The following is a 17,401-nucleotide window of genomic DNA, read 5'->3' on the forward strand; positions in this document are numbered from 1 at the left end:
TAAACAGCAAAATTTAATTGATTCTGCCAATATTTCATATTAGATTTTACTTTATATATATGATATTCATCTCGAGTAAAAGTAACTTCATATGTATTAAATATATTTTCCATTTTAGAAATAAAAAACTGTGATTCATTAACATAAATTTCTAAATTAGTTAATGAATTTAAAACTACATTTTTATATGTAATATTTTTCTTAAAATCTATTGCTGGAATATTATATTTAATTGATTTATTATATTGGAAAGCTTTTGGAAACCCCATTTATATAACTAAAAAATTAATAATTAACTAATTCTTTTAATAATTTATCTTGTTCTTCAACTGTTATATGGCCATTTAAACTTATTATATAATCTAGTGTGTTCTTTAATTTATTAATTTCTTTTATATTAGTTTTAATTTTTTCTTTATTACTTTTTATATTTAATTTTGAACTTATACCAGTTAAAACACTTGAACTTAATCCTAACACACCAATTGATATAGCTAAAGGTGTTAATGGACTGAATATTGCTAAAAATGTTATTACAGAACTAATTGTAACCGAACCACTTATAATCAAATAATATATAATTTTACTTTTTAAATATTTTTTCTTTTTTATCTTTAAGTCACTTTCAAATTCTAATATTTGTTTTTCTAAATATGTTTTTAATTTAGTTTTATTTATATCATGAGGAATAATATCAATACTATCAACTTTATCTTCCATTTATTTAGAAAAAAAATTACTAATTAGTAAATTTATAAGCAACAAATATAACAATAACTGTTCCACCTAAAATCCATATTATTTCATATTTCTGTTGTTCTTTACTTGGGGTATAATAATCTGATAATTTAGGTTTGTATAGATGTAATTTTTCTTTATTTGTTACTGCGTTATATAAACTCATTGCATCATCAACTGATTGAAAATCTCTGTGTGAAATCTTCTGATCATATAATTCTTTATTGATGTAATCCATATAGTTTTGTCTCTTTTCTCTATATTCTTCTGTAGCTTTATTGTATTTCTCTAACGCTAAGTTATGTCTTCTTTGTTCTCCTAATGAACTATTTTTATCAATATGTTTAAATAAATAACCACCACCAGTAAATGCTAAAGCGTTAACAATTGCCGATCCTATAATAGTTATAATTGCAGAAGCCATTTATTTAGCAAAAAAATTATGCATTTATATGGGAGGAATATATTTTTGTTTTTCCAAATAATCAATAGTTAAATTAGATAAAGTAACTGCTAATGTTAACTTTAAAATATCATTTATATCAAATCTATCAACATTAACACTTCCCATTTTGAATACTTGTTTTAATACCATTGAATAACCAACAGTTCCAACTGATAGTAATGCGCCATTATATAATCCAGTTATTATCCACTTATTATCACTCATTTATTAATCAAAAAAAATTACTATCTTCAAAATATTTAGTTAACTTATTTATGATTAATTCAACATTTATTATATTACTAGTTTCATTTGTATATATTTCAATTATTATGTTTTTGATATCATCTATGATAAAATCTTCATCTAATTCATAAAATCTTAAAGATTCTCTAAATAAATTAGTAATTTTTTCTACATTTAAAGTTTCTTTATCTATTGTTGTTTCATACTCAAATGTTGTTTCATTAGAAAATGCAATATTTTTGATATGTGTTATTACATCATTAATGTTAAATTTCATTTCTTTCTCACGTTTAAAATCAAATCCAAAACATATACTCGGTCCAACAGTTATATTCATTTATATAGGTGAAAAATTACTCTTTACATCTTATAACTAATCCATAAATTACAGGAAAGTTATTCAAATCAATTAAGTATCCATTATGATTTCTTATTTCTAATTTAAAATTATTAAATTGAGGAATACAAGGTTTGAAATCACATTCAGCTAAATTATAATTTATTTGCGTTCCAAATTGTTTAACATTTTTTAATGGTAAAATATTTAATATACTAGAATTACATGTTGTATCTTTAGTTGCTTCAAATGTTTTTGTAGGCTCGATTAAATTACAATAAATATAAAAGTGTGTAAAAGGTATTATATTTGTATAAGTATCAATATTTGAATAATGTCTATCCGGAAGAATTCCAAACAGTTTAGCTAAAGGTTTTCTTACTAGAAATCTATGTTGTTCATTAGTTAACTTTATTCTTATTTTATTCGAACTATCACTTTTGATGAATTTAATTTCAAATCGAGCAGCTGGGCCCATTTTTAAACGAGCTCTTTTATTAATTTCTTGCGCTAATGTTTCTAAATCATATATTACTGGTTTTAGATAAAGATGAAACCATTTATTCAAATTTCTAACATAAATTTTAAAAGCTAAATGATTAAGACTTTTATTCGATATATTATGAAAAGAATTACATAAACTTATATTAACTAATTTTAAATCTACACAATTCTTAAATTCTCTATCTAATTGTACTAGTAAATTATGTGATTTATAATTTGTAAGTTTTCTAGAATCTATAAATATTCTGTATTCTTTTAATTCCGCATTTATTTTACGTATTTTCTTATTCGAAATCTATTTCATGGTGCCCTTTTTCATTCTTACCTTTGTATACGAAATAGAAATCTCCAGAACATAATTCTTCTAAATCTTCACTTGATAATCTATGAAATCTATCTGGTAAATAAGTTCTGAATTTATATTTATTTCCTTTTAATCCTTCATATTCTAAATGAATTACTAATTTATCTCCATATTTATTAGTAATTGTTTCAATGTTAGTAATTAAATATTTCTTGTGAATTGTTAACTCAGTTAGTTTTTTAAATTTATAATCTACAGATTTGACGCTTGAAGTATCTTTAATTCTATCTAAGAATTCACTGTGTACTTGTTTACTCTCCATTTATTATACAAATTTTTATTGAAATTGATTAACACGCTAGAATCCTTTTCATAATCTCATTTTCTTTTGTTTCTTCTCTTTTGAATTTTATATATTCATCTAAATTACAACCATAGGCGATTGTGTGGATTCCATCATCTAAAATATATCTTTTATCATCAAATGGGTTTAGACTTATCTTCTCTATCTCTTCAATATACATTTCATGATCTTCAGATCTTAAACATTTCATTTTATGTTTTCTAACTTCTTCATTAAATATACAATTGATGTAATCTTTGAAATGAATATTCTTTTCAACAACGCTTTTGGTAATTCCTTTTAACTTTTTAGCTTCATGAGTTTTAGTTTTATAACTATACATTTTAGATCTAATACCAATGAACTCTATCATTTCTTCACCACCTAATTCATCCTTAAACTTCCCAGGAACTTTTTTATTATCATTGGTAAACAATTCATGATTTTTTGGATAGTTACTGAAATCAAAATGATGTTTTAATGTTTTTAAATCATCTGTTATATTATTAGTTTTTATCTTTAATATGTAACTGTCAGTATCGAAGTATAATATTTCTATATGTTTTTCTCCAAAATGAGGTTGTAATACATTATAATAGAATTCATACATCAATAGCTTTGATAATTCTAAAACTGAAGCGCCAACATAGATTGGTTTATTAAATTTCATTGATGTTCTTCTCATTTTAACTGCGGCTAAATTTTCATCAAATATTCTGTTACCTATAAACTTAGGATATGATTGTAAATGCCTTATCCTTTTACCATTACTAACTAACTCAATATCATTTCTATTTCTAATATTTTCACAAGTCTTACCATAGAATGCATTGTTCATTAGTTTAAAATAATCTTTTTCAAAATCAGTTTTAGATTTAGTTCTCTGTGTAGTATTAAAATCTATATATTTTTCTAACCATTTAGATTGACTAAATGAAATATATCTATGTACTTTTTTTAATATCATTCCTTGTCTCAAATAAAACTTCAACATTCTATAATGCACAACGTAATTATATTTATCTTCTTGAGTTACCATTAACTTTTCAGTATGAATATGATTATCGGGTTTAATTCTTTTTTGATAATTTGATAATTCTTCATGTTTAACAGTTTTATGTTCGGGACAATATGCTAGATTTCTAGATTTGAATTTAATATTTTCAGGGTATTCTAAATCTACAACGAAGAAGTAACAAATATCTGAATCATCTGCAATATCTAGGATTCTTTTCTTCCAATCAAATTTATCAATTTGTAAAACTTCAGTTATTTCAAACATCCCATAAGGTTGTGGTTCCATCATTGCCCAACCATAAAGATTATTTGCATCTATGTATAATAATTTATATCCGGGGTTATCATTTACATTGAAATATCTATCACCCAATACACCTGAAACTCCTCCTCTTATAGATTTTTCAAATAATAGTAATTGAACTATATTTGTTAACAAATCCATTTTTATATCTGTAAATTTTAATCCACAATCCCATGTTAATCCTGGTGATGAATAACAATGACATGGATCAATATTAAAATATTTTAGGTTTACATCTCTAAACCTTTCGAATATATCAGTTAATAATAATACATCTGATTTTAAATATAAATCTACTAATTGCCCATGATTTTCTATTTTGAAATGATTCCAAATATTCAATGTTCTATTATAGACTTCATCTTTAACATATTCATTTTTTAATGCATCATAAAATTGTTCTTTCAATAATTCAGTTATTTTAAAATTATTATGATTTTTATAGAAAGAATATGGAATTGCTCCTTTATATCTCATTAATTTAAAATCATCATTATTTGGGTAATATTCTTTTAATATCTTTAATTCATCATCAACTAATGATTTTGATAAGTTATCTAATGAACTATTTAAAAATCTATATGAATCTATAAATCTTAGACAACCAAATTGGAATGATATATAATTCTCAGATGTTTTAGCTAACATTCTAAATTTATAAGTTGGTATTTTATCTTTTGATCTATTTGAATTTAATATTTCTATTTCATTATTGATTTCTTCTATTTTATAACATAGCTGTTTGATAAATAAATGTGCATCATATCCTGATAGATTATGAAATATAACTGGTACAAAGTTAATTTTCTTAGCTTGTAAGTTACATTTCTCATGTGCAGCGCCTCTAAACTTTCCATTCAAATGATCATGGTCTCTTACTTTTTTATCTTTATAATTAAATATCTTTTCACAATAATAACATTTATCTGCAAACGCAAATTCTTCTTTATCTTCTTCTGTCATTATAATTTCTATATTTGTATTCAATAATTTACCAAATCTTATTTCATATTCAATTAATAAGTCACAAAAATGATTGATAACATTTTCATTTCTGTAATTATAATATTCACTTTCAATTAGTTCTGGATAATCAGATTTAATATATAACCCGAAAGCAGCAGCTGATTGATGAATCTTTTTAATAGTATTTGTTTTTGGTGGTTCTTCTGAATAATCACTTTCATTAGAATTTAATTTCTTTCTTTTATAATATATTTCTTTTCTATCTTTATCTGTTAATTCTTTATTTAATGATTCAAAATCTCCATATATTACAAATGGTACTTTATTTTTGTAATCATATTTTTTGAATTCTAATATTTTATCTTTTTCATTTGGTAAAACTAATTTACAATAATCATGATTATCACATACTTGTTTATGATTTAATAATGTACTTTCATTACTAAACTTATGTAAACATTTTCTACATAGATATATTTTATTATGGTGATCGCTTTCTGTTCTAAAAAATAAATCTATTTGTTTAATCCACATATAATGATTCTCATAATATAGTATATCTATAACATCGTTTGAATCATAATCTTTTGATAGATATAAAGGTTCTAATGTATAATGTTTTATATTGTTACCTTTTGTATTTGGTAATTTGATTAAATCAAATACATTTATCTTTATATTATTATCTCTTTCTATTTTTGGGATGTTTTTAATTCTAACAGGATACTTATCTATCTTATAATTATTTTCAAATTGTTTATAATGAGTTAATCTAAAACTATGTGTAATATCTTCTGTTGGATGTAAACAACTTATTATAGCCCATAGAAAACATTTATCATCTTCATTTTGTATATTTATTACAGCATTAGTTTTAAATGGTAGTTTAATATAACTCGATGCTTCAATATCTGGTTCTTTATAATATGATAAATTATATTCATCAATTGGTTTTGATTTAGTTAACTTATTATATTTTGTGTTATAAACATGTAAAGTCATAAATATTATTTCATCAAATATTAAACCTGATCCTTCAAAATATTTCTCTTCTATTTTACTTTTTATTTCATTATAACATTTATTTAATTTATCATCTATATGTTGTTTAGATATAATATGTTGTGAATGAGAATTTATATTATATATTGGTTTATCTTCAGATTTTATAAACTTTACTTTAACTGATATACTAATTTTAGGATATTCAACATCTGTAATTATTTTTATTATTTCTTTCATATTTTCTAAATGTTTTTTATTTTCTTCTAATGTTTTACCTTTATGAAATTTAAACTCGATAGCTGCTGGACCAATATCACTTTTAGATGCTTCGGTTATCTCTATATCTTTTTTATTATCTAATGAATTAATATAATTTCTTACATCTTCCATGTATGGTCTTTTATTGTTTAATTTATTTTTTATGCTTTTAATTGTCTTCTGTTTCTTATCGTTATCATTATCAAAATAATCTTCACCTAAAATATCATTATTCTTATTTCTAATATGACTTATAGATTTTAAATGTTCTTTATAATATCTTTTATCACTGAATGATTGATTACATGTATCACATTTGTATGTTTCTTTTTCATTCTTTAATTCATCTAATTTAGTTTCTAATATATCATCTTTATATTCTAGTTTCAATTTATTTTCTAAATGTGTTCTAGTTTTATTGTGTCTTGCTTTTTGGGATTTATCTATATCGATATTACATGTTGGGCAGTAGTACTTATTTGCTTCCATTTTAATACTAAATTTTTTATTAAAATTGATTTTAGAAGTTCAATGATTTAAATGTTATTCATGTACATGATTATTTTAAGAGTAATAGGGGTAATGGGCTTTCATATCAAAGGTTGAATGGTCGAGTTCATTAAAAACATATATTAAAAGTAATTAAAAACTATAATATATTTTCATAACCGCGTGCATTTCAGTTGAATAATATAATAATAGAATAATTATTATTATTAAAATATATTTGATTATATGAATTTGTGTATTGTAAATAAATCAATTGGTCAATTGATTTGACCTTGGGAGGTTTAAACATCCCGAATCCAATTTGCGAAATATCGGCCCTCTTTGTCGGCGGTAATGAAAGAATACATAGAGTGAAGTTTCTATTGTGCGCCGGCCGCATTTTGTTCACGAATAGCTTACGTAATTATAATTCAAGTCGAAATCAGAGGCGGTTATAGCGCTCTATGGCCCACGCTCAATTCATACAATATGCATTTAAAATTATTGATATCTTAGAATAAATATTTAGTTTTGATATAAAATGCACGCGGTTATGAAAATATATTATAGTTTTTAATTACTTTTAATATTTGTTTTTTTAATGAGCTCGACCTTTCGACCTTTGGTATGAAAGCCTATTACCCCTATTACTCACGAACGATTTCACTGAATTTAACCTCATCGTGTTGGATAAAATGAACTTCTGTTGTTATTGCGATTCTGCTGTCGTTCAATAGCTTATTCGACTCGCTATCGAAAGGTACAAAACAATGGTTACATGTGTCAATGAACTTATCGCTATTCGAAGTAATGGGCGTATTGTGAAAGGTGTTTCTCAAGCACTTCTTATTTCCCATTGCTTAAACGCCAAATTAACATTCAAGATATCAAGCCGATCTATTCTAATTCATACCTGGTCGTTTCATAAGCAATTCAAGCGTTTAGTTTGTACTTGAAAATAAAATGAAATCGATTGATTGATGAAAAACAAAACAAACAAACTCAACTAACTGACTACTGCTATGATACATTTTCATTAACTCATATATTCAACCATATTTGTATTTCTCAGTCTGAGTTATTTGAATTTGATGAACAGAACGTATTCTAGTTACTGACATTAGCTCGAACCTTGATTATTGTCTAAGTTGTAATATAACTATAACATGCCAGTGGATGTGAACATGCGCCACTCTGGTTTTATCATGAGTTTGAAGAACGTACATAGAGAACAATGGTGGGGATTCGAATAACGTGCATCTTTCAATCAGAAAAGAGTATCATTACGTATATACATATAGACATTAATATAATAACTTTTATCAGAATTATCTCGTCACGCGGAACCAGTAAGAATAGCCGTTATAAAGCCGCAAAGTTTATTGAATGAAATTGATATAATGTCAACGATTTACGGTCAACAAATGAAACACATCGTACAATGTACAATTAATGAACGAATCAATGAAATTTGCTTCCATTTTATGAGAATCAATTCAAAACAGATGAATCAGATTCGAATATTTACTTCTTCGTTATGCAAAGGTTTTTTTTCTATCGGGGACTCTAAAACGATGTAGGTTTTAGAGTCCATGGTTATATGAATATCTTATGATTTCTCAACTTTCATCAAATACTTAGGAACGCCATTTTCAAACCATTGGACGTTTAGGTAAAAAGTTCTGCTAAAATTGATTACGATCGGCTTTTTAGATAATCTCCACGAAGGTCACAATTTTAGTGATTTGACCTTGGGAGGTTTAAACATCCCGAATCCAATTTGCGAAATATCGGCCCTCTTTGTCGGCGGTAATGAAAGAATACATAGAGTGAAGTTTCTATTGTGCGCCGGCCGCATTTTGTTCACGAATAGCTTACGTAATTATAATTCAAGTCGAAATCAGAGGCGGTTATAGCGCTCTATGGCCCACGCTCAATTCATAAACTGGTCCGCAAATAAAGCGTTTAGAAGTATAATTGACACGTTTGTACTTTTTTACGCTGTAAATTTATCATTTTTACGGACTTAAGGACCAAAAATTGGCAATATTTTTGATACAAACTGAGAAAGTATCAAAACATTTGGGAACGTGTTGTAAGCGAAATTCCAATTTTTGAGACTTAGAGCCTCGATTTAATGGCTTGATTCACAAAAAAACACATGTAACTTTCGAAGTTAACCAATTTTATGTATGTTTCAAGCGATTAATTAACATATATCTGAGAAGTTATTTTTCTCCACATACTCCGCCATAGGCCGCCATTTCTCTGTATCGCATACACGTGGCATGATAGACAGGGTGACCTACAAAGATTTATTTTAAACTTCTTAAACGAAATGACCATTTTTCTTTTTGATGGTTATATGTATCAAGCAACCACGAAGGTGCTGTGCGTCGATTACAATAAAAATTGGACGGATGTCTCAAAAGACCAGAAAATACCAGGCAAATTACTCGTGACTCACAAAGACTGCATACAAAAAATGACATTCCCATACCTGGCTGTGGTTTGGGGAAATATCCGATCGTGAAACTAAACCTAGGTAGGTTACGTGCTACATTGGACCCGCCATTGCCATACTTAACTTGGTTCTTACACTACATCAGATAAGTCTATCATATTCAGCATATAACATGAACTTCACTTACCCAAGACGTCATCCCTTGTGTAATTTCTTATTCAGTTCAATTGGTTGTTTGGGGAATACCTCAGCTGCTGAGGGTATTCCCTAAACAAACAATCAGAGAGCAGCTTTTTCATAATGATGTCAAGAAGCGTGATTATGTACGGCCTACCCCGTTGAAGAGCAGTGATTAGCTAAAAGAGCCTACTGGATCTCCGCAGAATGAAGGTATTAATTTTCCGGATGTAACATATATAATACAAGGCTCTTTTTCATGTGCTGCTCCACGTATGTGGAATAAGCTCCCTATTTCTATTAGAGCATCTGACAGCTTAGCGATTTTCAGGCGACGTCTGAAAACGCATCTGTTTTCATGACTGGTACAAAAGTGTCTTTGATCACATTTTTTGTGGATACAGGCACTATAAATACATTAATAATAATAATAATAATAATATATTCGCAGAAAATACCGAACTTTGACTGCTAACTACTGCGTAACTGGAACGTTTCACGGTTTCATCTCACCATTTTATCTTCGTTTGGTAAGGAAGTGTACGATATAAAAGGGTTTGCGTGCACGGCATTTTGTGAGCAAATTATTTCTCCAAATTATTGTCTCCACAGCCATTACGAAGACTCCGTCGACATACGACGAGGTCAGAAATTAACCAAGTTATTAATTCTATTAGATTTTAATTGATCATTTTTCAATATATTTAAACAATATTAAACTTTTAAATATGGAATTGATTAGCATTTGATTAGTCCTAATAATTATTACAATTGAATTGATTATTTTTGAATATATTTAATCAATATTAAACTTTTAAGATATGGAAAACATTTAATCTAATGAATGTTTGATTAAAACTATTATTCTTATCGATATCAAACTATTGTATATTATTCAAAACATTAAATCTAATAATTATCAGATTGAGTTCACCACTTTTCAGATTTTTAAACAATGTTAAACTCGTAGGTATTCAAAATATTTAATGCCATCAATATTCAAAACATTCAATTTAATTATAATTTGATTTAAATTTATTATGTTTCAAAAATTTCAATCTATATTACTTCGAATATTTAAACATTTAATTCATTAATCATCGGATTTGAATTAATAACTTTAAAGTATTCTAACAATATTCAACTTTTAAATTTTCCAAACATTTTTAAAGTTTAATTACAATTTGATTTGAATTAATCATTTTCTAATCATTTTACATTTAATCTAACTTAATTTGGTTTAATTTGGTTTAATAATCATTAGTTTATTTTTTAATGTTTAGATTAAGTTTAAAATATAAAGCAAATGTATTCAAAACGTTTTATTTAGTGATTCCTTGATTAAAATGATTTATTTACTTTACTTTGGTAATGATTTGATATATAAGCTTTTAACTACATACCCCGCAATAACAATATATTTTTCATAAGGATTGAATTCATTTATATTAGTTGATTCATTTCCTAAATCACATTGAATTCCAATATTTGATGTTTGATGTATGTTCAGCATAACTAAATAGTTTATTACGAAAATTAATATAATTTGAACGCCGTTCTTTAATTCATTTAGTAAATTACTTTATTTTGAAATTGTTAAATCACTATTTCATTAAAAGGAATTCCTTTATTTAAAAACTTTATTATTTTACTTATACTCTATTATCTTATATTTTTGGTAAAAATGCGAAAAAAGAGAAGTATTGTTTTTTAATGTTTTAATATAATATTTCTTAAATATTTAGCCAACAATTTCTAAATCATGATGACCATCTTCATTTTTTCCAGGGTATATTATGCTAAAACCAGCTATATCTTTTTGTTCATCATTATTTTGTCATTAAAGAAATCATCGTTTCCTACCTGCCCGATAAAGATATTAGCAGCCGCATTCAGTGATTCGGCTGCCGTAGTACCCATACAAGTTTGCATCACCCACGCCACTTTCTGTATAATAACCTGCATCCATCCCAGGTAGTACAGGATATTGATAATGGTACTGAAGAAAACAATAACAGGAAGAATCTGAAAATAAAACGTATTTGTAGATAAAAACATATTTTTCGGGCGTCACCAGGGGCGTCACTACGACTTGAGAAAGGGCCGTTGGATTTGTAAAGGCTGGGACCCCGTGCACCTAAGGCTAGGGTCGATCACATCCGTATGATGCATTATGCATAATGCATTTCCTGTATTACAGTTATTACAGTTATTATTCCTGTATTACACAATTATCATTGTGTATAAAAACCAACGTTTTTTCCATCGTAGCCTTTCACGTCTCAACTCCAAAACGGGTAAAAGTAGATCTGCGGACTCAACATCTCACCGACAAATGAAGAACTACGCGCTAATCGATGGTTGAAGAGTACGTGAAGTAGTTTTCACAAGTCGACAATCGGCAATCAGAAAACCTAACTAATTCCAGCATAAGTAATTTTCCGATTCATCTATCTTCCATTTCCTCAGTGGCAGTAAGACGCTTTTTCTTATTTTTTTAATCTTTTTCAGTAGATTATTAAATTATTATGTTATTATCATTATTTCTATTTAGGGTTTCTGCTGCATCGCAGAAACCGTATTGTAATTCTCGTGATTATTCCTTTTACACTTTCCAGACAGATCTTTTTCATAAAATGTATCCCCTCTCAGATTCGACTACTAACAGCTTATTAACGTAATTTCAATTCAGAAAGAAATATTACTCAGCGTCGTATCATTTCAGTATTTTATTATGAATTATTATCGCGTACCGTAAAAGAATTTTACTAGGTCAGAAGAGCGAACAAGAATGTACGTAGGCGTGGACCTAATATCTAAGCTACATTGAATTCTAATATATAATAGCTCTACGAGCCGTCGAGTGAACAGACCCGGTAGCGCATCGGTAAACGTACTGGAGCGACGTTCAGTAGTGGGCGTGTTCACCTCCGCCCGCATTTTAACATTATTTTTTTCTAACGGGTTTCTATTTGAATTCTATATTCGCACACTCGAATTTATTTTTCGACCCTTCATCTTTTGACCTGAACCCCTATTATCCCTATTACTCTTAAAAAAATCATATATATGAATATGAATAACTTCTAAAATCAATTTTAATAAAAAATTTGATATTAAAATGGAAGCAAATAAGAAGTACTACTGTTCAATTTTAATCGTAAAAAGTGTGAGTAATTAACGAGTGAAATAATTCATATTTAAATCATTGAATATTTATATAAATATGCGTTAAATTCTTATTTTCAATATAAAAATAACGAGTAATTAACGAGTTGAAGAAAATATCAATTTTAATAAAAAAAATGACTAATAAATGAATGTACAGATACTACAGTTCAATGATATCGATTTAAATGAATTAGAAAAATATTTTACAATTAGAAATTTTATTCCTATTAAAAAAGATTTGATTAAAACTGGACGTTTTCGTTTTCAAGTGAAAAATATCACTGAATTAATGTTTAAAAATCATTATCTAATTAAAGAGTTAGCGAATGATAAGGATAAAATTCCAAAATTCACAACATTTGATGAAATAGATCAAGATTTAATAATAACAGATGAAATACGATCACTTTTTAATAATGAAAATTCACATAAATCATTATTCATACACTTACGTTACTGCCCTTTCAGAGAATGCTATGTAATGTTTTTCAGAGTAGAATCAAAATATCATAACTCAAAAATAATAATTCAACACTAAATATATAATAAGATATTTCAAATTACTTTTAATTTTTCTCTTAAATAAGTGGATTGTTTCAGCATTCCAATTGGGAAAAGTGATTTGAAGCATTATTTAGTTGCTGGAGGTTTAATATTGGCAGCACTTTACTTTGACTATGAAAATATTTCAAAAGATCTATTGAATGAAAACATTAAATTGAGTAAAAAGTTAAAGAAGTTAAATGGAAAAAATCATCGAAATAAAAAAGTTATTGAATCAGATTAGTGAATTAATCGAATAATTAAATGAGTGAAAATATATTAAAGTTATTACATCTAATATATAAAAATCAACAGAATATTAAATCAATTATTATGCTGACAGGATTAGTTTCATTTTCAGTTTACTCATTAAAACAGTTGTTAGAATTTTATGAAAACTGTAAAATTAAATATACAGAATTAAAAGATAATATCAATTATCTATCAGATAGATTGAATAATATTTATTTCTTGTGAAATTTGTAATAAAAGATATAAAAATTTAAGGAGTTTAAAAACTCATAAATATATTCATGAATTAGATGAGAAATTACATAATTAAAATTAAGCAATTGACTGTTAAATTGGCTGAAATATATAAAAATGAATAAATTATATGAGGTACGAGTAAGAAACCAAGATTCTTGCCAAGAAAGTAAGAATTCTTGGATTCTTCCTCGTACCTCTCGTACTTAATTTTATAAAAATGAATAAATTATATGTTTTCACTTAATAAAAATAAAAATAGTTATAATATAATCTATTTTTTATACAATTACTAATAATTTACATCTTTAATTTTTATGAAAACTAATTTATATATCTAAGTAAGACGGGTACTAGAGGTACGAGTAAGAAAGTAAGAATTCTTGGATTCTTACTTGTACGTCTCGTACCTGTCTTACTTTCTTACTTTCTTGGATTCTAGACACAGGGGGGGTCTTATATTCAAGTAAACCCTATGTCTTCACAGATTTATCATATTTTCAGCTAATATATTATAACACTGGGAAAGGTACAAATTATATTCAAATATATATATTTTTTTTATAGTAATTCTATGAATCTATCAGATAAATATTTTTATTCTTTACGCAGCACTAGAATAATACAAGATGATACTAAGTTTTTCTAGTTGAATTTTAGTCAAATGTAAAGAAATTTAAAGTAAACAAGAATTGAATAAAAAACATTAAAAAAACAATAAGTAACTTTAACAAAACTAGCTTATTCAATTGTACTGTTTTTTTTTATTGAACAAGCTAGTGTTGTTAAATTGACATATTTTTTATTAAAATTGATTTTAGAAGTTATTCATATTCATATATATGAATGTTTTAAGAGTAATAGGGATGATAGGGGTTCAGGTCAAAGGTTGAAGGGTCGAAAAATAAATTCGAGTGTGCGAGAATTTATTTTTCGACCTTTCGACCTTTGGCCTGAACCCCTATTATCCCTATTACTCATGGAATTTTCAAATACGGGAAGGCACTGGCGGTCAAAACTTACAGTGAACGCAAAAAAGTGATGCTTGTAGGTTTTTTCTCCGAATACAAACTCTGCCCCGGCTTCAGTGTGTGCTAGGAACTCCGACACTCGGTCACCAGCCCATTTAAATGCGGTGTATCCCCAAAACGTTCTGAGAATTATGAGGGCAAAGACAAACTGTAGCCCTAACCCCCACAATACAGGTCGCCACTTCACCTAGAACAATGAATAAAGTCATATAGCAAACGAGTAGCCGATGGTTGATATTATTTTTGGGGGCATCTTTGAGTGTTTATGGGCCCTCGTCCTTCTAGGTAATGCAACTTTTTCAGTTTGAAACTAATTTCTAACATAGAACGAGAAACCCGGCTTGCAACTGACGAGGAAAGCCGGTCTTTAGTTTAGTTTATTTGCATAATACAATTTTTTGGGGACTGCCCTTTTTTGATCAACGCTAATCTATTCTACGTTCTTAAAAGTAACATGTGACCTTCCTTATTTATTACCTTGGATGGATTCTTGGATGTAACAAAGCACAACAAGACATACGCAATCAGACCCGCTCCAGATAAGAGATTTCTGGGGTTTTTCATTCCAACCTCTAACACTAATACCAAAATCAATGCTATCAGTACCAACACAATGAAAACCCTACAAGGATATGGCACAAACATATTATAGTGAAGATATCAATTATAAATAGATAAATGGTTAAAATGGCAAATTCAATTTTTTTCCATAATTTTTATAACACCTGTGCCTCTATTTCCTAATATGCGATGCCGTACGCAATTGCTGGTAATCCTTAACCGGTGGATAGATCAAACATTGAGCATAAATAATACTGTAAAGGTTATCTGCTTTGATAGAGGTTATGAGGTATGAAAGTTAGAAAGGTATAAATAGTATTTCTGCTACAATCAATTCAATTGTTGTAGGCCTATCTTAGTTTGATAAATGTATATAGGTAAGTGAAGTTGCAAGTTATTATATGCGATAATGAAACGTTTTATACATTTGTAATGATCAAAATATTGGTAATAATAAAATTCGAATATAAAAATATTTCTTGTACCCCGTAAGAAATAAATCTAATCAATTTGGTCTATGGAGCCAATTGAAGTAAACTTCATACTGTTCATGTTTCATGGAAAATCATTGATGAATAAAGAACACCCGAGAAGTTACAAATTGATGATTTTGCGAATTGAAACTGTTTTAACAAATTGAAATTGTTTTACAGTATGAAGTACATTAGCGCCCTTTTCAATGTGATACAATATTCAACGTTAGTTTCCACTAAATTTGTATCATTACGCCCAGCGTATAACTGACTAATCCTAGCAGTCATCTCTCCCTGGGGGGAAGTAACAATCAATCCAAGCGAGGCGGGATCGAGTATACAATATGGAAAAATAGTCCAATGACATCTATACCTGACGTATCAATACGCACAATGCAGGCCGAAGATCTGCCAATCTTAACATTCCCAACATTCCAGCAATACCGACATACCGGCAATCCCAACATACCGGCACTCCCGACATACTGACACTTTCGACATACCGGCAGTCCCAACATACCGGCAATCCGACATTCCGGCACTCCCGACATACCGGTACTCCGACATACAGGCACACCGGACATACATGTTTTGAAAATGTTTATTTGAAAGGCTGGGGCGTTCGGTTCCTAATATTCCCTTGTAGAGGGGTGCCAGGATCGTGGGGCATTCGGTTCCTAAATAATCCCCTGTTGAGAGGTGCCGGGATCGCTGGCCGTTCGGTTCCTAATATTCCCCTGTATAGAGGTGCCGGGATCGTGGGTCGTTCGGTTCCTAATTATCCCCTGTAGAGAGATTCGTGGGGCGTTCGGTTCCTAATATTCGCCGGTAGAGAGGTGCTGGGGTCATTGGGCGTTCGGGTCCTCATATTTCACTGTACAGAGGTGCTGGCATCGTGGTATGTCGAATTGCCTATATGTCGGTGTGTCGGTCCGTCGGGATTGTCGGGTAGGTCTGATTGTCGGTATGTCCCAGTTTTCAAAAACACATATAAACACACATGCTTTAACGCATGCGCACTCTACTGATTTCTCTACTTAGCCGAAAATTGATAGGTAGTTAACGCGTCCTGGAACTACGGTCGAGCCGGAAGGAATTGCCAGTGTTATGATTCAAAAACAGAATTATGAACCGAAGCACTCATTCATTCACCCATCTTAAGCTTCCGCAATGAGAGATTATATTGCCATATTCTGAACTTGATCCGCTAGGCGCTCAGGTGTCATCTAGCAGACCAGGTACCCATTTATCCCTCGCTCAAGAGAGGCATTGAGGATATGTGTCTTGCCTGCGTAAAAAAGGTTGTTCCATGTGCGTTGGATGTCTTGTATTAGCGAGCAACATTGCATCACGTGAAATTACAAAAAAAATGATCTGAATAACCGAGTGTCACTGCTGTCTCCATGAAATGTTTTCTGCGCGTTTTTGTTTTGCAGTGTACGCTTTATTTTATAAAATATTCACTTAGAATGTTTTGACTGACGAGAAAGACTTTTTTGTTTTGATGAAGCAAATGTAATGCTGTGTGCGGCGGGCTGA

General features: G+C 28.6%; 1 protein-coding gene across 1 annotated transcript in view; it reads right to left on the bottom strand.

Moving 5' to 3' along the window:
• LOC141903198 (solute carrier family 28 member 3-like) overlaps positions 1–17,401 on the bottom strand; it is a 124,040-nt gene that overhangs the window by 80,790 nt on the left and 25,849 nt on the right. The window contains exons 4-6 of the mRNA XM_074791244.1: positions 15,306–15,450; positions 14,821–15,015; positions 11,461–11,622 (exon numbers count right to left, since the gene is read on the bottom strand). Coding sequence (XP_074647345.1) covers positions 11,461–11,622; positions 14,821–15,015; positions 15,306–15,450 — 502 coding nt within the window. The remainder of the gene's footprint in view (positions 1–11,460; positions 11,623–14,820; positions 15,016–15,305; positions 15,451–17,401) is intronic.

Source organism: Tubulanus polymorphus, chromosome 4, assembly GCF_964204645.1.
Source record: "Tubulanus polymorphus chromosome 4, tnTubPoly1.2, whole genome shotgun sequence".
In the NCBI taxonomy this organism is placed as follows: Eukaryota; Metazoa; Nemertea; class Palaeonemertea; order Tubulaniformes; family Tubulanidae; genus Tubulanus; species Tubulanus polymorphus.